The 21,291-nt window shown below is 35.6% G+C and overlaps 1 protein-coding gene across 3 annotated transcripts; it reads left to right on the forward strand.

The window, feature by feature from the left end:
• The first annotated feature begins 1,523 nt into the window (after nt 1-1,523).
• LOC129318109 (uncharacterized) lies at nt 1,524-20,127 on the forward strand. Of its 3 annotated transcripts, XM_054962681.1 has the most exons (11): nt 1,525-1,732; nt 2,024-2,355; nt 3,545-3,623; nt 3,728-3,822; nt 4,789-4,893; nt 4,984-5,063; nt 13,329-13,419; nt 13,505-13,612; nt 13,883-13,969; nt 19,326-19,394; nt 19,837-20,127. In XM_054962681.1, exons 2-11 carry the CDS (start codon nt 2,134-2,136, stop codon nt 19,966-19,968), a joined length of 1,068 nt encoding a protein of 355 aa, XP_054818656.1. In that variant the 5' UTR covers nt 1,525-1,732; nt 2,024-2,133; the 3' UTR covers nt 19,969-20,127. The 3 variants fall into 3 exon arrangements, with proteins under 3 accessions (XP_054818657.1, XP_054818656.1, XP_054818658.1); XM_054962682.1 differs by lacking the exon at nt 19,326-19,394 and having other exon boundaries at nt 1,524-1,732; XM_054962683.1 differs by lacking the exons at nt 19,326-19,394; nt 19,837-20,127 and adding an exon at nt 14,062-14,502.
• Nucleotides 20,128-21,291: the final 1,164 nt, after the last annotated feature.

Genomic DNA, 21,291 nt, shown 5'->3' on the forward strand with positions numbered 1-21,291 from the left:
ACACGCTTGAATTAGTATGTACCTATGCATGTTTGAGCTCACAATGGAAGCAAAAAGCTTATAATCTCCAATACACACTTAAATCATATAGCCTGCTTAAAGTAGCCAGAAGTGAACTAAGCCTTTGTGAGTTAGGCAATCCATGCACGTTACCTTACCAATACACACATGAATCAAGCTCTAACAATGCATTAAATGCTGTTTGTAGAAAAAATGTTTTTTCTTTTTTTCTACTCTTCTTCACTTCTACACATACCCAATGATAATAATTCTTTCCCTGAGTGTTCCTAACATCTCTTTGGATGCTAATCTATAAATAGGATCTCATTTAAGTGAATGGGTAATCATGAAAATGCATTAGGTATCCTAGCATTGAATACTTACTAGTTTGCACTTAGTTTTTGCGAAACATGCTCTCACCTGGTTTATAGGCATTAAATGTATTAACTATTCTTTTGAGAGAGTTTATTTGAGTTTGCTAAATTGTTCCTATAATCTCTTTAAGAGAGAATTCATTAGGAAAACACTTTATCTTTATATTTGAGAGAATTAAGGGAAGTGTTCCCTTGGCATGGTGTAGAGAGAGATTTCATTGTTGAGATTTGTAAAGTGCTCACCATTTTTAAGTGAGGTATTGTAACAGTTTACAAGTGCTTGAACTAAACTTATAGATATACTAAGATGGTAAGTACCCACTTAAGCTTGTGAGTTTAGGAGATAAACCTCAGAAGGGTTTTAAGGACTGGATGTACACTAAGTGGTTGTATTGAATTAAGATAAATCAATTTGTACAATATCTCTTTCCTTATTCTCTTTTCATTCAGCTCATTTCTTACTCTCTCTTGGTACTTGGTCTTGGAAATTGATTTTCATTTTATTCTCAAATTGTGATTTGATAAATTGATTCTTACATTTTGTGCTTAATCGATTTTCAAGTGTTCTGTTCTTATATTCGAAATTCTTCGAAAACTTGATTTAAATTTTTTGTTAAGTGCTTTTCAAGCTCTTTGCAATAGAAGTATTTGAGATCACAAACTTATTTTATTAAATTTTTTGTTGCACCTTTAATTAAACTAAAGTTTGTAAAAGTTTTGTTCAATCAGTAATTTGCTATATACCCAATTTATCATACTTTTGGGTTGTAGTTACCTAATCTTTTATTTAGTTCAAAAGCTCTTGAAAAGCCTGAATTTTTTACTCCAATCCTAATCTTGGTTTTGGTTCAGAAACTCTTCTAAAAATTTCATTATCTGAATGTGAGATTGCGCTGTCAAATGAGCTTCTCCCATTATAACTAACGTTTGGGACATGCTAGTTTAGGTTTGATGGAAAGCACACTATTGTCATACCCTTGCTCATGTATGCTTGCTTGAAAGTTGGAAGCGCCTTCAGACGTGGTTCTCAGCCTTAGAAACGGCGTTTTCAAAAGGCTTGTGTTGCAAACACATAATCAAACGAACCTCATGACGTATGAGCCACTTGTTTATAAAGAAATAAAATATAAACATGAATAAATGAGATTTGTGTTACCCCTTCCACCGGACCACCGTCCACCCTCCACCCATCGCTGTTCTTTTCTCTACCCAAACGCAACACTTCACAAAAGGCCCTTTCGCTTTCTCACTCTGTATTTTCTTCTTCACCGCTGGCCAACTATGGTACGGAATCTTTAATCCATCGTCTCACCCACCTTCCTTCTTGTTACCCCACCTCCTGCCCTCATTCCTGGATGGTAATTTTCTTAAATCTTCAATCTCGTGTTGGAAATGGTACTACGCCATTAATTTTGATCTACTTCTCGAATCTTCTTGTTCTTCTGTGGGCATATCTTCTGCATGTTGCCTTTGTGTTTTTTTCTTTTTGTAATCTGATTTGTGGAGATTTTGACGCTTAATGGATGTAGTGGGAAAGATTGAATGAGGATTAAGGAGTTCTGACTTCCTTGTCAAATTTTACAGGAACATCAGATGCAGTATCCCATTAACCGCTCTAATATGCACCTTGTTGTGTTTGCTAACTGCAGGTCTAGATTAGTAAAGTAAAAAAGTAAATCTGTGAACTGTAATTGGTGCATGTGCGCGAGTAAGCAAAACACGAATAGACCTGGGATTGACCCAAAAAGCTGCAGCATCCATGACAATTGCAGCAGAAAATATAGAGGAAGAAGTAGGGAGAGCGATAGAAGATGCAAAAGAATTGCAGGACTTGGTCACAACTCACATCTCAAAGACATCCATTGAAGAGCAATCTCTCCGCCAGCGTGCTCTATCTCTAATGGACTCTATTAAACGTTTGCGCTGCTTGCTTGATTCTCTCCTCTCTCAGAAGCTCTTGGACCCGAAGGTGGCAGACAAGGTAAAATTGTACTTCATTAATAATAGGAAAAAAAAAAACAATTCAATTTTATATATCAATTCTACTTCATCAGATACTCTGAAATGGGTAATTCTTTTGGATATTTTATATATATAATTTTATTATATGCTTGGCTAAAGTACTTCATTCTCCTTGCAAATTTCTTGATTTTATATTGACCTCCCTTACTTTATTTGGATATGCTATGTATGACTCCAATTTTTTGAAAAAAATTGTGATACAATTGTTAAACACAAGTTAGATAATTGTTAACTCCCTGCTAAAACTATGAGAATGCTCCTAAATGAAGTGTTAATAAGGATGGAAGGTTTACGACCTCCACAGGACTTCTCCATGGGCCTTGCCTACAATGCCACTCTCATTGTCTTCCAAAAAAAGGCTCTAAAGCTTGGCTTCAACCATTTACCAGCAGCCATACCTAACCCTTTCGAAGGCACACATCCCTTGCCTTTAGATCCCCTGTTTTATACCTTCAAGCCTGCTCTGCTCTCCAGCTCCATGAGAAGGAGGTGCAACCTATTTTGGGTTTGAAAATTGAGGCAGGACAGCTTATAATCTCTATAATGGAAGACTAAATCATGATCTGTATTATGGTAGATGCTGGTTTATCCAATACTTATGTCAAAAGTAGGGTGGATCAAGCTATTTCACTGAAAGTTTGTAGCTTTGCTCTTAACATGTTGGTAGCAACCTGTCCAAGGATCAAACTATAACTCAGGTTCCTGGAGGTGGTGATAGGTCTTCATCATTTACCTTCTGGTCAATTGAGGATCTCAATCATAAGCCCTTTAGAATCGTTGAACAGAAGAGGAGCAGGGACAAGGGGAGGTGATTTAAGAGGGTGCAAGCTAGGATAAATATAGGGGAAGTCTTATAGTAAAATGAGTAAGGCCAGCTTGATCAATAAAATTAAAATTTCATATGTGATCAAAATAAAATAGAATAGAATCTCATATAATATTTTAATAGTATAACTTGATTGGTGTGTTTTTGTAGGTTGTAGAAGTCAAGGATAGGTTTTTGTGATATAATTGAAAATTAGAGGGTTTGAAGAATTTAACTATGTATAATCTCTTAGCAGCTTGGTCCCAATTTCTTAATGCTCCTTATATGCTTTCTGATCTATTATTTATTGTTATTATCTTTATTAGTTTTTCCATTTTTACAGTTAGATGAAGATTTACAGAGGGCGAGATGCATTGTAGCAGATGGTGATGCTGCTTCGCTGCTTCCAGGCAATGCGCAAGGTTTTTTCCTCTTATCCTTCTCATGAACTTATGAGCGTTTTGCATCTTACAATTAAATTTTCATATCATAATATCATCCCTTGTGCTGATATCCAATCCTTCAGGGCGATTTTTGAGGATGTTTCTGGGTCCTATTAATGTGCGCGCCTCTCGGAAGGATGTCCAGTTGAAGGTTAAAGAGGAGTACAACAGTTACAAAGTATAAATCCTCCGCTGCATCTACGTTTCTGTAGACCTTTTCCTCTATCTATCTCATGTATAGAATGTCTGGCTAATCATAGATATTGCATCTCGGAATTGGAAATGCCTCCTTCTTTATACTGATTCATCTAGGATAAGTTTTTTGTTTGTGTTGGATTTGCCCCAAGCTTTTAAATAATACCTCATAAACACGATAAAGGTTGTGCAAAAAGCTTCTTAATCAACAGTGTACTTTTGGACAATGAGTATTATAATGATCATGGCAAATTTTAATAGCTACTCTATATGCACAGAAGTAGTCATTTGACTGACTCAAGGGAGTGTTATGGTGCTCTTATATTATGGATTCATGCTCATTTTTTTATTGGAATTGTTGTCACTGCATTGGTATTTTATGAAATTTCCCTGTACCTACAAGGAACAGTTGGCGTGTTCCTTTTTTCTCATACATCTAAGTTAATGGTTTTCAAGTTCCTGTATTGAGTATTGATTTTGATTAATTTACCAAAAAGTTGCCATTGCCCATTGCTTCCCTCATTCACATGATAATAAGATGTTCGTTTAAAAGTATGCTTATGTTTGGGACCACTATTCTTTCTGATTCAGGGTGGCTTGGTGTGATTAATTCATTCATACCACAAAATATCTCTAAAGGTAGCCCTAGAAGCAGCTTGACGGTTGAAGATTCTTCTCGTGCTTATATGTCAATTTTGACTCTTAATCTTCTCAAGCTTAATATGCATTTTGTGATTATTTCCCCTATTTAATTTCATGAGAACTTTCGATATCATTGTAATTGTTTCCATGCTAATCTTTTTGGGTTCATTCTGATTAAATATGTGAATTGATGCATGTTAAAATTTCTTTCAGATAAAGAGATAAACATGTTATACTTGCATCTTGATAATGCATTTCCTGTGGTTATAAGATTGTGAAACTTACAAGAATATTATACGTCATTCAGGATAGAACTGCCCTACTGTTCCTTTTTTTCCCATCAGTACTGCTGATCCTAAGATCATGGGTTTGGGCTGGATGCATGCCTGCTTTCCCAGTTCAGCTTTACCAGGTATTTTCTTTTAAATCCCTTCAGTTGATTATATATTGTTTTGATTTCTGCACTTGTTTATACATTATTCCTATGGATATCTTTTCTTAGGCTTGGCTGCTCTTTCTTTACACTGGTTTAGCATTGCGAGAGAACATATTGAGAGTCAATGGAAGCGATATTCGTCCATGGTAAGGGCATAAAGCTTCTCTGTCTACTGAGACTTTGCAACAGTAATTTTTTGCATATAATCTAACATTTTTTATTACTGCAAGTCATTTCTGTATTTCCTCCTTATAGTTCGCACTTGATATTCATGAAGCTTATCTGACATTGAGAGTTTTCTGTGCAAATTCATGTGTTTTATTTTTATGTAGCAGTTGATGCATATAGGAGCAGAGGGGTGGATATAATCCCACAAAATCCTCTCAATAATTGACAAATAAAGTAAATAAAAGTGGATATTCTGTAAACTTTTAAATAATTACAGAATATAAAGATGATAAATGTGAAGGTGCTAAATAAATAAAGAAACTAGGGGTCATTAAGTAATTGGCCTGATAGACATAATTCCACTTTTGACGCTCCCCCTCAAGCTCATGAATAGATGTTGATTATTTCCAGCTTGCTTATGAATTCATCAAACTTAGCTTTGACAAGAGGTTTAATCATCAAAGCAGCAGCTTTCTTGCCACATGGAATGTGGGAAAATATAACCTTGACTTCAATCTTCTCTTTGATAAAATGTCTATCAATTTCAACATGCTTGGTGTGATCATGTTGAACAAGGTTGTTGGTAATCTTGAGTGCAGCCGTGCTATCACTCTACATCTTGACTGGAGCACCCAATTCTAACCCCCAGTTCTTTCAATAAGCACACAATCCACATTCCTTTGTAAATTCCAATTGCTAATGCTCTGTATTCAGTTCTACTGAGCTCCTGGATAATACTGGCTGCTTCCTCCATGTTACAAGAGTACCCAGACAAAAGTACAATATCTTGTGGTAGAGCGTCTATTATCAATTGCCCCTGCCTAATCAGCATCTGTATATATCTCTACACACTTTTGATTCCCTTTTCTTGGTATCTTACTGTTTGCATCTGTGTATATTTCTACCTTCTTCTGATTTCCCTTTGAAAAAAAATAAGCCCTTGCCTCGTTTTGTCTTGAGACATCTAAGGATTTGATATATAGTTTCCATGTGCTCCTTTTGAGGGTTGCTTCCAAATTGGCGTACAGCTCCCATTGCATAAGATATATCAAATTTAGTGTGGGATAAATAAATCAACTTTCCCACCAACTTTTGTTACCTTTCCTTGTTGACTGAATTTCCGTCTGGGTTTTCCTCCAACTTGTAGTTAAGTTCCATCAGGGTATTTGCAGATCTAGCCCCTAGCATCCCAGTCTCATTGAGTAGGTCCAATATATACTCTTTGTGATACACTGAGTCCCTTAGATGTTTGACACTTCATTAGAGAAAAAATTGAAGGGATAATTGATTTATCCTACATCAGAGCCAAATATCAAGTTTTAGATTTATTTACAAAACTACTGCCAAGAAATTCAGTTGAAGGATTGAGAAACGAGGTGGGAATGATTGACATCTATTCTCCAACATGAAGGGGAGTGTTGTTAGACCAAAAGCCCAAGCTCACTGCATGATGTTTCACTTATTGTTATATCCTATTATCTTATTTTATGTTCAGTTTTTACTCTTTCATTTTAATTAGAGTTAATACTTGATTCTTTTAAAAAATACTTAATTTACCCTAATAGCTTATCATATACACTGGCTAAGTAATATACACGTACTGTGGCTCTGCCCTGAAGCATACTATTGGGAAATACTCTTTGATCGTACTCATGGTATCAAAGCAACAGAGCAGTTGCTTAATCCAGACAATACTCCCCCTCTAGTTGGTTCTGCTGGGTGGTTCAATGGTGGTGCAAGCAAGGGCATTTGGACAGAACAATCTTATAGTTTTTTTATATATTTGTGTGAATGATCTTTAAGAAGCGCCTTATTGCTAGAGGTTTTGGTAAATCCATCTCTAAAAGTAAAACTCTTCAAATTTCTCTTGATGATCGTTCATTGAGTTTTCTTGCCTGTGGTTCTTGATCTCAGCCATAGCATCAATTTTTGCTTCATTTTGAAGTTTAGCAGTCATACTTTTCAGATATTTCTTCCAGTCTCATTAGCTTCTTTCATGTAAAGAAACTCAGATGCTATGGACGTATCTTCCTCTCTGCATGTCCATTGACATGCTTGATTATTAGTCTATTACCTATATGACTTCCTTTTTGCTGGACATTCTGCCACATCCATGGCCATTGTTGATATGAGCTATTGATTATCTCAGACTCAGTCCCGTCATATTGATATTTTTTTGCTTGAGATGTTGGTCAAATCTTATCATTTGATCATATGCTTGTTTTCAGCACCATTTCATACCCTGTGACTGTATTCTGGAAGGACACCTTGACACTTGAATGGTGCGTGTTGCACCAGGAAAGATAGAAAAGACAGACTAACATTGATAATTCAATTTATCAACTTCATTGAATATGATTCTACTTCTGTTTATAAACCATAGGAGTAGTGTGAACCACATTAGGTAGTTATTTTTTAACTACCTGAATTACAGCTAACTAATCTTCCTGTTTCTATCTAACTGGTTAATACCCATGCAGAACCCTTATAGAATGTACATGGTAAAATCTTTTGGTCCACTGGTCATAGCTTTGTGAATTTTCTTTCTGCCTTTCAGTCGCCAAATTTGGGTGTCTACCATGAAAACACTTTTCACACTTTTCATGGTAGAAGTAGGCAGTCTATGTAAAGCAATCTCATCAATCATTCTGGAAAATCGGCGCAGAGTACTGAGGCAGGGGAGGCTGTAATTAGTTTAGGATAAAACTTAGGTACTTAGGTTTATATACTTAATGTACTTATTTTTTGGCTAAATATACTTAATTGCACTTTTTTCATATCAAATTAGCATAAATGACTTCAAATTTATAAACTAGTTAAATGTATTTGTTGCGAAGAAATACTCTCTCTAATCTATATTCTGTTTATATTATTGAGACTGAATATATATATATACACATGTACAAGAGAAAGAGTAATAAATGCTAATCCTAAATCCTAAACCCTAACACCTCACCTAATCAGCACCCAACACCTCGCTTAACATACCACATAAAACCTCACCTAACTACCACCTAACATCTAACCTAACATATCATCTAACACCTATACAAATTACATAATATTTTGCATATTAGTATCTTAATACTCTCCCTCAAGTAGGAGCATAGATATTACTCATGCCCAACTTTTTACAAAGATATTTGACTCAGGCTCCATTAAGAGCTTCTGTAAACAAATCACCAAGTTGTTCTCTAGTGTGCATATGTTTTAGTGGAGATGAAGTTTTCTAGAATCTTATCTCAAACAAAGTGACAATCAATCTCGATGTGCTTTGTGCGTTCATGAAAAACTGGATTAGATGCTATATGTAGTGTAGCTTTATTGTCACACCATTACTTTGCTGGCAATGTGGTTTTGAGACCAACTTCCTTCAATAAATAATATATCCACACTACATCAGACACAGATTGCGCCATGGCTGTATATTCTGATTCTGCACTAGATCAAGATACCACATCTTGCTCCTCCAAGACACTAAATTTCCACCCACAAATACACAATATCCAGTTAGATCATCTTGTAGCTTTAGACCCCTTAAGATCTACATCGCAGAAACACTCAATATCTGTATGCCTATGATTACTATATAGTATTCCTCATCTAGGAGCTCCCTTCAAGTAATGTGGAACATGCTCTAAAGCATCCCACTGATTAACTGTAGGTGAGGGCATAAACTGACTAAGAACACTTACTGGATAAGCAATATCAGGATGAGTCACTGTGAGATAATTCAATTTCCTAATCAATCTTTTGTACCTCTCAAGTTGTCAAACAATGCACCCATGTTATCATCAAGATTAGGATTAGGGATCATAGGATAGTTGTATGGTGTAGCTATCAATTTACCTATTTCCTTTAACAAATCAAGAACATACTTTCTTTAAGATAGGAGAATGCCCTTCTTGCTTGATAGAACTTCAATTCTGAGAAAATGTTTCAATGGTCCCAAATCTTTCGTTCGGAAATGAGTCTGAAGGTAAGACTTGAGAGATGAAATGCTAGAAGCATCACTTCCGGTGATTACAATGTTATCAACATAAACAACTAGAAGAATCAAGCCAGTATTTGTTTTTTGATAGAACACAGAATGGTCACATTTACTTTTACTTCATTTGAACTTCTACACAACATCACTAAACCTGCCAAATCAGGCTCGAGGGCTTTGCTTTAGGCCATATAAAGATTTTCGTAGGCGATAGACTTTATGTGAAATATTATGTAATTAATATAGGTGTTAGGTGGTATGTTGGGTTAGGTGTTAGGTGGTATGTTCAATGAGGTGTTAGGTGGTGGTGTTTTTAGCATTTATTACTCTTTTTCTTGTGTGTGTATATTTATATTCAGTCTCAGTAAGATAAAGAGAATAAAACCACCTAACACCTCAACTAACCACCACCTAACACCTATACTAATGCAAAATATTATGTAATTTGGCATTTTATATAATATTTCACATTAGTATAGGTGTTAGGTGGTGGTCAGGTGAGGTGCTAGGTGATATGTTAGGTGAAGTGCTAGGTTGTGGTTAGCTGTTACTCTTTCTCTTGTCTATAGATATTCAATCTCAATAAGATAAAGAGAATAAAAACACCTCACCTAACCACCACTAGGCATCTCACCTTAACATACCACCTAGCACCTTGCCTAACAACCACCAACACCTAACCTAACATACCACCTTAGGTTAGGTGTTGGTGGTCACCAGGTGGTATGTTAGGTTAGGTGTTGGTGGTTGTTAGGTGAGGTGCTAGGTATAAGTGGTGTTAGGTGGTATGTTAGGTGAGGTGCTTGGTGGTGGTTAGGAGTTGTTGCTTAGGTGAGGTGTCAGGTGTCTTTAGCATTTATTACTCTTTCTCTTATATATATATATATATTTAGTCTTAGTAAGATAAAGAGAATATAGATTAGAGAGATTAAGTGTAGGAGAGAAGCACCGATATCCTTTTGAAGATGAGAGTATCCAAGATTAACACATTTTAGAGATTTTGGATCTAATTTGGACACCTGGGCCGAACATCCCCAACAAAGTAATTGCAACCAAATATTTTAGGATCAATATGGAACAATGGCTTGGAAGGAAAAATGGTAGTAAAAAGGATGTTCTTGCTAAGGACAGAAGAAGGCATTCTATTAATCAAAAAACAAGCTGTGGAGGCACCATCTGCCCAAAAAGATTTTCGAACTTTCATTTGAAACAAAAGAGGCTGTGCCACTTCAAGTAAGTGCCTACTTTTATGCTTAGCAACACCATTTTGAGCTAGGGTTATCAACACAAGATGATTGATGAAGAATACCATTTTGAAGCATGTATTTTTGAAATGGCACTAAGACATATTCTTTAGCATTATTACTTCGCAAAGTTTTGATACGGACATCAAATTGTGTTTTGATCTTAGCACAAAAGTTGCTAAAGAAAGAGAATAATTTAGAATGATTTTTCATTAAATATAGTCAAGTTATACAGGAATAGTCATCAACAAAAGTAACAAAATACTTAAAACTAGACTTAATATGACAAGGACCCCAAACATTAGAATGGACTAAATCAAAAGGGGATGCAGCCCGTTTATTGACTCAAGACGCAAGGGGAAGACAATGATGTTTGGCAAATTGACATGACTCACAATCTAAGAAAGACAAGTGGGGAAATTACGGATAAAGTTTCTTTAAAGAAGTTAACGACAAGTGACCCAAGTGACAATGAAAATCAAAATGAGTTGAAATACTGGAACAAGCCATAGCATGAGGCACTCGATCATCAAGGAAGTAATGACCACAAGATTCACAGCCCCTATCAATAATCTTCTTTGTCATAAGATCTTGGATCAAACAATAACCAGGAAATAATAAGACACAACAATTCAAGTCACTAGTAAGTTTACTAGGAGAGATAAGATTAAAAGTAAAATTAGGTACATCTAGTACAGATGATAAATGAATTGAAGGAGTAGGTGTGATAGTGCTAAAGCCAAGAACTCGAGAAGAGGAGCCATTAGCAATGAGAATACTAGAGGGTTTGGTATACAGCTGATAAGAGAAGAAGAGATGATGGTTACTTGTCATATGGTCAATAGCCCCAAAATCGATGATCCACTTGGAGGAAGAAGAAACGAGACTAGTTTTATGATTACCTGACTTAGTAAGTGTAGCAATCAGTGGATCAGTGGACTTTAATGAGTCTTGGTATTGAGTGAATTGGGCATATTCAGTAGCATAAATCATAACCTAGTCACTAGGCTTGTGATTGGAAGATGATGCAACATGAGCACACACTAGTTGTTGCTGTTTGTTTTGAAGATTTCAACAGGTACACTTGGTATAGCTCGGTTCATGACAATAATAACACAACTATACCAAGATCATGATTTTGATCACCAACTCCCCTTGGTTTTGAGCTTGCTCGAGTAGGTGGACCACGACTAACCAAAGCACTATTGTGATCAATGGATGGCTTCGAAGTGAGATTCTCTATCCTCATTACTCTAGAAAAGGTTTCCTGAAGATCAAAGATCTTAGTTTCGGACAAGATTTGAGATCAAACAGTCTCATGTTCAGTTGGAAATTCAGTAAGAAAAACTCATAATGGCCATTTGTTCACGCTAAACCTTTTGCGTTCATTAGTTAGTGGTAAGAGGCAGCAACATATTCATCTCTTCATATCTCCTCTTGAAATCCATGAAGTAGGCCTTAAGAAACTGATTCTGCTTCTCTTCACAATAGAAGGCTTTGCAAACTTCATAAATACAAGAGATATTTCCCTTCCTTGAATATTGAAATTCCAGATTCTCTATTAATTAATTAACAAACTCAAAATGATTAACAAAACTAATAATCTCACTCAATAAAATTATGAATTTGCAAGAATAATCGTGCATCATCTCTCAACCAAACTTGATGAGTGTCATCAGTAGGAAGATGCTTTGTCAAGTAATCTTCCTCTTCACTATTCCTTACGTAGATTCGAACAATTTTACTCCAATCCAAGTAATTGGTTCAATTAAGTTTATGCTACGGGATACTATTAGTGACAACAATAGCCTTGCTTTCAGCCATTAGAGCCTAAATCAACTGAAATCAATCCAAGATCAGACGGAAAAACAAGCAGAGAGCAAGCAATGGTCACACCACGGACGAAAACTGCAAAGACTCAAACCAAACTTGGCTGTACAAAAGCCTCACACAAACAAAGATCACATGAGGGACCAAGAAACAATCAAATAGAAGCCTTACAAGAGCAAAACAAGGAAGAACATGAAGACCCAGACTTGGAAACCACCGGGGGATGACTGGAAAGGAGAAGTCAATCACAACAAAGAAGACCACTGCCGGAAGCTCGTCCACGCAAGACCTCACATGCCGGTGCGTGATTTTCCAGCGATTTTGCAGGTGGTGTGTGAGCTTCACTCGTCGATCAAAAGCAACTCGGACCAGTGGGGAAATGCCAATCAGAGGGTGGGGAACCTTTCTATCTGGGTGGTGTCGCTCAAATCAATCCTAAATGGATGCCCTAAACTCACTCTCACACACACGCTTCACTATTAGTTCAAACGGATAAGAGAAGAATAACATAGGAAGAAGCTTTGATACCATGTTGCGAAGAAATACTCTCTAATTTATATTCTCTTTATCTTACTAAGATTGAATTTACACACACACACACACACAAGAGAAAGAGCAGTAAATGTTAAAAACACCTAATACCTCACCTAACTTAGCATACCACCTAACACCTGTACTAATTACATCATATTTTACATATTAATATTTTAACAGTATTGATAAAAATAGTTAGTTACAGGAATAGCGATGTGTCACGGGCTGAGAGTCTGGCGCAGCACACGGCGCCCGTGCGGCGTCCTGGAGGACCCCATGATCCTCAGGACAAGTTTTATCACATACGGATCACACTGGTTTCGCCCTGCCATGGGCTCATCAGGGAGGCGGCACTAGCCCCCGACCAGTTGTGCACTCAGTTCGAAGACTGAGGCAGAACACCCCCAATGCCAATGTCGCCCCCTTTACCCATATTGTGTGAGGCTAACCAGCGGATCGTTCATTATCTTGGTCTTTACACGGTCACGGAGATATCATCCGTGACAGATGGGCCGAAAAGAAAATCTGCTTATCATAATATAATTGAAAAAAAGTACATTAATTATATGAGTTTAAATTTCTTAATTTTTCTCCTTTAATGTATAGGTGTTTTTTTCTTGGTGACTTAACTTTTTGTTCCATTGTAGGTGGATATACCATCATTACTGTGCTATGGTAATGGCCCTGGTGAGTCTCACTTGGGAGATTAAAGGACAACCTAATTGTGCACAAAAGCAGGTTAGCTTTCCTCTTACGCATATAGTTTTGTTTTTCATCCATGTAAGATTTGAAGAATCATCAAAGTTTTTGCCAATGCATGCAGAGAGGTGTACAACTTTTTCTACAGTGGGCTATGATGCAAGGAGTGGCAATGCTCTTGCAAAATAGATATCAACGGCAGAGACTTTATACTCGTATTGCACTAGGAAAGGTGCTACTTTTTAAAGGAACGTTGTAGTGTTTGGCTGCCTTTTTCTTGATTTGCTATTTGAATAATATTTTACTTGCAATTAATCTTTCCATCTGCCAGCTCTCTCACTTTCATCTCTCCTAGTTACCTACTGTTATATTATTGTGCTTGGTACTGGCTTGATTATTTTTTCTTTTTCCAAGTGCTATTAATTTTATGGTGAAACAAGTTCTATCATATGGATAGAAAATGAAATGTATGATCTCATCCTTGTTTTCCTATGAATTTTAGGCTAAGAGAATGGATATTGTCTGGGGAGAAACAGCTGGAGTCGATGGCCAACTGTGGTTGTTATGCCCCATACTTTTCATTTTGCAGGTAATTAAATTACATGGCCTTTGGTTGCCTATGTTACTTATGTTTACAGTGTGCAATGTTAAGTGTAATTATTCCTAAATCTATCATCTCAGTGCTAATAGGAATTTTACTCGTGGTCCTACCAAGATGCATCAGACAATTATCTGTCTATGGCTCTATGCATTAAATAAGAAGGTTTCAGAGGCTACTCAATCAACTAAGTGCCTCCTCAATTTCTCTCCTCTATCTCCTCTTTCTCTTCAAGGTAGTAGAACCTTTATCCCTGATCCAGAAACCCTGGCCACCAGGCAGGGAGTATTTTTAGAGGAGGTGCAATTAAGGCCTATCAGACCACTCATTTTGGTGACTTGTGATTTGAAGCTTAGAAGGGAAGCATACTCTTTGTACAACCAAGTGAAGAGCTGGAATTGTATATTGTATTTAGTGGAAGGCCAGATCTTTGGATTTTGAAAATTCTGTCAAGGTTTCATTTTAGTGTTATCACTTTCTAACCAGAAATTCAAATTTTAAACTTAGAAATGCCACCCAAACATGTGGACCCAAATATTTTGAGCTTGGTCATGGACTTCTTTTTTTTTTTTTTGGGTTCTATTTGTTAACTGTGTTTATTGTGATTTTTTTTTTTTTATGCCCTGGGGATGTGATTTAATGAGTTGTGGTTCATTTTGTGTCTGAAAATATGAGTTGTTGTGTGAGTCTAGAGCCAGTCACCTAGGAACTGTTAGGAATAAGAGTTGTGCCGAAGAATAAGTTAGTCAGGTGATTGTTAGAAAGTCTAAGACTCTAAGTGGGGTGGTGACTGTGTTGCTGCCTTCTTGTTGCATTCGTGTCCAAACCTGTTCCATTGCCCCATACCTTTCCTCTGCTCCTGTATAGGGCGTTGATTCTTTCAAATTTTTTGAACGATAAACCTCTCTTAACACATGCCACGAATTACACTCCCTATTTGCAGCTTCCACAACAAGAAATTGCCTTCAAGCTTCGTTGGCATTGAATGGGTGAAAATGATGACATCTTTCTTTGCGGATCCAGCTTTTGCAGCTGAACATTGAGAACTTATTACTCTTTAGGTTCAAGGCCATATCATAAAGGAAGCACAGAAGAGATTAGGTAGAGATAGCTTATTCTCATTTGTTAGGAATATGGAAAAAATGTGCTGTTACATATAGCCGGTGAGATATAAAGAAACCAGCCTAGCTACTATAGCAAACTAACTTACTGCAGGAAGCACACAAGAGATCAGGCATAGAGAGATTATTCTCTTTGATCAGGAATATTTACAAAATGTGCTATATATACCCGGTGAGATACAAAGGAACCAGCTTAAATACTAGAGAAAACCAACTTCCTCACAGCTCTTGGACATACTCAAGGAGGTGAAAAATCAAATCTTCTGCAGCAAAGCAAGTAGCTGGAACAGCCAAACAATGATGAAGTGTCCTCTAAAACAGAGACAGCACTGCAGGAGCCTAGATAGGTCAAGAGGAGCCCTAGGCTATACTCTAGTGTTGTCAAGATGTTATGAATTAGCTCTTGCCAGAGAAGAGGTGTCAAGCATCAAAATGGAAGGATATAGATAGACTTGATGGTGCATGGGAGAGTGTGTGGTGGTTGAAGGTGATTCAGTTAATTTGGAAAGGCCAGTTGGAGAGATTTGTGGTGGTTGCTAAAGTTCTTTTCGTCAAATGCCTTATAAGAAAAGGGTAGAAAGTGATGTTGTGCAACAATCAAGCTTATGGATTGGGGGCAAAAAAGGTAATGTAGGAACAATGAACGCTACAAAAGTTTAACAAAGGTAACGGGCCTGAAAATTTTTGACAAGGGCCTAGAGGCTTTAATACCATGACAAGTGGTCTTGAATTTTTGTATATTGTCATGAGGCAAGTTCATCATGTTATTTATAGATGGCATGGGAGGCTACTCTGGGAAATAAAATTACAAATAAGGGCAAAAGGAACTAATGAAATGGCTGTTATATGCATGTACGTTAATAATATCATATTATTTCTTAACATATCAGCAAATGGCTTTTTATGGGGGTTTCTGATAGAGTTTCGAGACAATGGGTGATCTAGGAAGAAAGATATTGTAAATAAATATTATTTTTAATTTATTTTAGATTTTTTCTATTTAATAATACTGTTTAGATTTATTTAGGTATTTAGTTATCTAGATTTTATGTAGATATAGATATTTATTTAGATATCTAGTTATTTAGATTTTATTTAGATTTTATTCAGTATTTTATATAGATATAGATTCTAGAAGATTTTATTCAGTTTATTTAATTATCTAGTCATCTAGATTTTATTCCTTATTTTAGATTGTATTTAGCATTATAAATATGCTTAGCAACTTAGAAACAGGCATACCATGAATAAAACAGGCTTTTGATACTTTTGGCCCTTTAGAGATTCTCCTAAACTTGGCTATTGAGAGAAGTATTGAATGAGATTCTTGTTCTATATCATTTTGATAGATTTACTCCTTCGATTTTCTTCTATTAGTTCTATGTTATCTTATTAATATTATGAAGTTAGATTCTTATTTCATATGAATTTATCTTATTTCTCTCTACCTATCATTCGGCATCGGAGTCGTTCGATCCAAATATGGTACCTGCCTATTCCGCACCCTTTTTTCACAAACCCACATTTTCACCACCTATCCCGACCTATTATCATCCACCATCTGGAACACATTTTCCCAACCATGATGGTGGAGATCCACAACCATGGATTTTAGAGGCGGAAAATTATTTTCAATATTATCACATTTCTAAAGAGTTCAAAGTTAATATTGCATTAAGAGATTTAGAGGGAGACGTTTGTGATTTCTTTACTTCTATTAACATGGAACGTACAATCCTTTATTGGGAAGAATTAGTGGAAGTGTTATAAGAATATTGTGGGCCTCTGGGATATTAGAACCCAGATGAGTTCTTATATAGCATCAAGCAAACTAGTTTTGTGTAGGAGTATCATTTGGAATTTGCTAGGTGTTTTGCTCGTGTGAAGAATTGGCCGAAACATTGCCTCTTGGGAGTCTTCATCAAAGGCCTCAAGGAGGAGCTCAGATCTGATGTCTGGATTCATAAACCTAGGATAGTTTACCGGGCTATTAGTTTGGCCCTTGAATATGAGTTAAAAGCCCAAAACTCTTATGGACCCAAAACTGTCCAGCAGAACCAAACTAAGCCTTTGTTTCCTTCAAGCCCTTATCAAATAGCATGTGACTTCAAAGAGACATCAACTTCAAACTCCCTTCAGCCAGAAACTTCGACCTTGTCTCCTCACAAGCCAGCATCTATAATGGCTTCCATGGAAGCCAAAGAGCAACGACAAGAAGAGATGAGACTGTGTTTCAGCTGTGGTGAGGCTATTAGACCTGGGTATCGCTGCAAGGGATCTTTTTCACTGTTGGAAATTACAAAGGAGGGCGAAGAAATTGTTCATTCCCTTGAAGAGGACAAAAACATGGAGATGGAACCTAGTGGGGTTGAAATTTCCTGGGTAGCAACAACATATCTGCAATGAGGCTTCAAGGGAGCTTCTTTGAATCCCAAGTTTTGAACCTGGTGGATAGTGAGTCTAATTGCAACTTTATCCTTGAAATTCCCATGCAGCCTCTTGTTTGACCTTTTGGAATCCACATTGGAGATGCTACTATTTATCTATTGCTACCATCTCAACCTCCAAATACACAAGAAAACTATTGCCTATATCTCACCTTGATGACAAGTCGAATTTTCAAGGAGGGAGTATTGATAGAGTTCTGAGATAATGGATAATCGTGGAAGAGAGATATTATGAATAAATATTATTTTAATTTATTTTAGATATTTTCTATTTAATAATATTGTTTAGATTTTATTTAGGTATTTAGTTATCTAGATTTTATTTAGATATTTAGGTATTTATTTAGATATGTAGTTATTTAAATTTTATTCATTTTTATTTAATTATCTAGTTATCTAGATTTTATTCATTATTTTAGATTGTATTTAGCATTATAAATATGTTTAGTAGCTTAGAAGCAGATATATCATGAATAAAACAAACTTTTCAGACTTTTGGCCCTTTGGAGATTCTCCTAAGTGTGGTTATTGAGAAAAGTATAGAACAAGATTTTTGTTCTACATCATCTTGATAGATTCACTTTTTCTATTTTCTTCTATCAATTTTATGTTCTCTTATTAATACTATGAAGTTTGATAGAGATTTATCTTCCTTACTTCTCTCTACCTATCTTGGAACCTATCAGTTTCCTTTTGGATTTACAAAGGGATTGGCAATCTTTTGAGCTAATTGATTAGTTTGTTACTGGTTTAGGAATTAGCAGGATGTCTTTTGATGATGCAATGTCTCGTCTTTCACATTTTCATGTATGAAAATCTGTGTCTATAGAAAATTCAAAAAGAAAAGAAATATCCAAAACCTTGGCTGGGAATCTATTCTTGGTTAAGCAAGAAGGTTGTTGTAGTGGGATTGATGCAGCTCTTCCCGCCAACAAAGCTAGGGTGTGATAATTTAGGTGCTATACACATTTTCCTAAATCGTGATACGAACAATGGAGACTGAAGTAGATTGTCATTTTCCCCGATGGAGAAGATTCAGCATAAGCTGATTACAACATCATGTATTTGTTGGCAAAGAAATTTGGTTGTGCCAACCAAAGCTATTAATAGGACATGATCTCAGCAATGTTGATATTGTTAAAGATACAAGATACGGCACAATACTGATTCTGTGACAGTAATTAAATACAACTTGAAGTATTATATTGTGTCTAATACAAGTGCAGAATCTGCGGATATGATTCTTTGTTAAAGTATCAGTGTCTCATGGGGCTGGATTAACATGGATGCTCCAACTTGGAGTGTGTTATGATTGAGCGTTGGGTCTATGTTCCCCTAGTGCTATTACAGGAGAACTGCCCCCTGGGGGCTACTAGGGGACAGGTAGAATGTACTACATGCACTGCTCCCACATCTGTTATAAATACGATGGTTTAGGAGGGTAACCAATCAAAATCAAGTTTATTCCTGAAACCGCTCTCTTCTCTTTTTCTCTCATGCTGATGATTTGGTTTTCATACTTTGCATCCCGTGTGATAATTAATACCCTTGTGTCAATTTGGTTTTCACATATGACTAGACCTGTTTTTCTCTTTGGTTTGCAAGAGAATTCTAGGCTAAACCTTGCTTCCCACCAACATCTCCCCCCCCCCAAAAAAAAAAAAAAAAAAAAAAATTTGCTTGCCTCGTATAATGTTAATTTACTTCACAACTGAATTCTAGGCACCAGAGTAGCTTTCGATGTTCATAAACTTTATTTATGCTTCTATTTTTATTTAGGGATTTGAGGCATATGTTGGACTATTGTTGCTCAGAACCGCATTTGTCCGGGTTGTTTCTGAGTGGCAGGTACTGGTCATGCCGTCTTATTTTATTTCACAACAGAATCCTTTATTTTGTACCCAAATTTATATAAAAGAACAGAAAATTAATGGTTAAAGTATATATTTGATCTTTTAACTTTATATAAGGTTTAATTTGGTTCCTTAATTTTATAAAGCATCTTTTTAGTCATTTAACCGCAATACTGTTAATTTCAAATGATTATTTTTGTGCTAATCATTATTTTAAAAAATTAAACTTAATATATCAACATTTGAGAATGTTTTTTTTCCCCAATATTTGAAAGTTCAATGTAGAAATTTTTTGTTGATGAAACTAACAGTTTCAAGGTTATATGACTAAAAATATACCTCTTGTATAAAGTTAAATGATCAAATGTACTTTAGCCAAAATGAATTTAGTTAAATTGCATGTATTGATTATAAAATGACGGAATCTTCTTGGACAGGTAATATTTTGCGGTGTCCTGCTGGTTTTAATGGCTGTTGGGAACTTTGCAAATACAGTGCAGACGCTAATGGTGAAGTCAAGATTTAAGGCAAAGATGAGAAGAAGCAAGAGCAAGCAGGAACTAGATTAAAGCTCATTCTGGCTCCCTCAGCCTTTAGTTTCAGAAATTTTGCTACGTATATCAGTTTTGTCAGCATTTACCACAATTAAGCTAGTGATTAGTTTGGCTTGCTGTAGCATTCACACAATGAATCTGACCACAATAAGTAATGAATCTGGATTAAAATGATATTGTCCTGTAATTTGTCTTCCAGGAATCACCTTGTTCTTCTGTGGTGTCAAGATGATAATTAAAACTTGAAGCCTAAAACCTTGGAAGTAATTGAGACTATGCCTTGAGTTCAGCCTCAATTTGGTAATGTAGACTCGAGTTAGCTACTCGGGCTCTTTTGCTGGTTTTCATTTTTGTTTATTATTTTCGCCGCGGGGGGGAGTCATCTTTCTTGGTACCATTCTATGTGGTCCCCCTGTTTTTTTTTTCTTTGTTATTTTGTAAATCGGTCCTTGTAAATGGTTACGGTTTAAAAGCTAGTCCCTGAAATTCAATCTGTTCACAAATTTATCCTTATGGTACATAGATGGCATTGTTGGTATTAAATTAAGGGTTAATGGGTATTTTTGCCTTGCAATTATTCACGAGCATTTGGTATTTTAAATTTATTCATGCAGTATTTTTTTTTAATATTTGTAAATGACGTACTGAGTATTTTTTTGTTGAAACATTAATGTACAATTAGTTGATCTAAAAAAAATTACAAAAGAAGACCTTAAAAATGATAGGAGATTGCATATAAGTACCCTATAAAAAAAATTAATTTCAATGTAATTCTTAAAATGGTATTATAAGTCATCTTCCAAAATTTAAATTTACAAAAAAAAAAAAACAAAAGGCATTCATTTATAAATAACAGATACGTTAGTTATTTTGTAAATTTTTATAAAATGTGTAAATCTCAAACTTTAACTTATAAATTATGTGAAGATTTGTATTTTGGTCTTTTATATAATTAATAAATAACATTTGATGCTTTTATATAATTTAACAGATTTAATTTATATTATGGTTATTTGTGTGTGATTTTTGGATTTTTTTTGTAATTTTTGAGATTTTTTTATAATTTTTAATTAACTAACAATTAAATTTATTTTTTTCAATGATAAAGTATCAGTACATTATTTTCGAATGCTAAAAGGAAAATTGTACCATATAAAAATTCAGGATACCAAATATTCATGAGCACAATTTAAGGACAAAAATATCTTTAATCTTTAAATTAATTAATGATATGAAGAATAAACGAGTGAAGAGCCACTAGGTGTTCTACTGGTAGATAAAGTTCATAGGAAGTTAAATACAAGTAGGATGGGGATTATTTAAAAAAAAAAAGTCGGA

This window comes from Prosopis cineraria, unplaced genomic scaffold (assembly GCF_029017545.1).
Source record: "Prosopis cineraria cultivar Desert tree isolate PC_DT_omini unplaced genomic scaffold, ASM2901754v1 PC8, whole genome shotgun sequence".
Classification (NCBI taxonomy): Eukaryota; Viridiplantae; Streptophyta; class Magnoliopsida; order Fabales; family Fabaceae; genus Prosopis; species Prosopis cineraria.

Bases quoted from the DNA above. Each gene is read 5' to 3' on its own strand.
- LOC129318109 (XM_054962681.1), top strand. From the start codon at position 2,134: ATGACAATTGCAGCAGAAAATATAGAGGAAGAAGTAGGGAGAGCGATA. The intron at 13,613-13,882 runs GTGCTACTTTTT...TATGAATTTTAG, and splicing joins CTCGTATTGCACTAGGAAAG to GCTAAGAGAATGGATATTGT. The intron at 19,395-19,836 runs GTACTGGTCATG...CTTCTTGGACAG, and splicing joins GGGTTGTTTCTGAGTGGCAG to GTAATATTTTGCGGTGTCCT.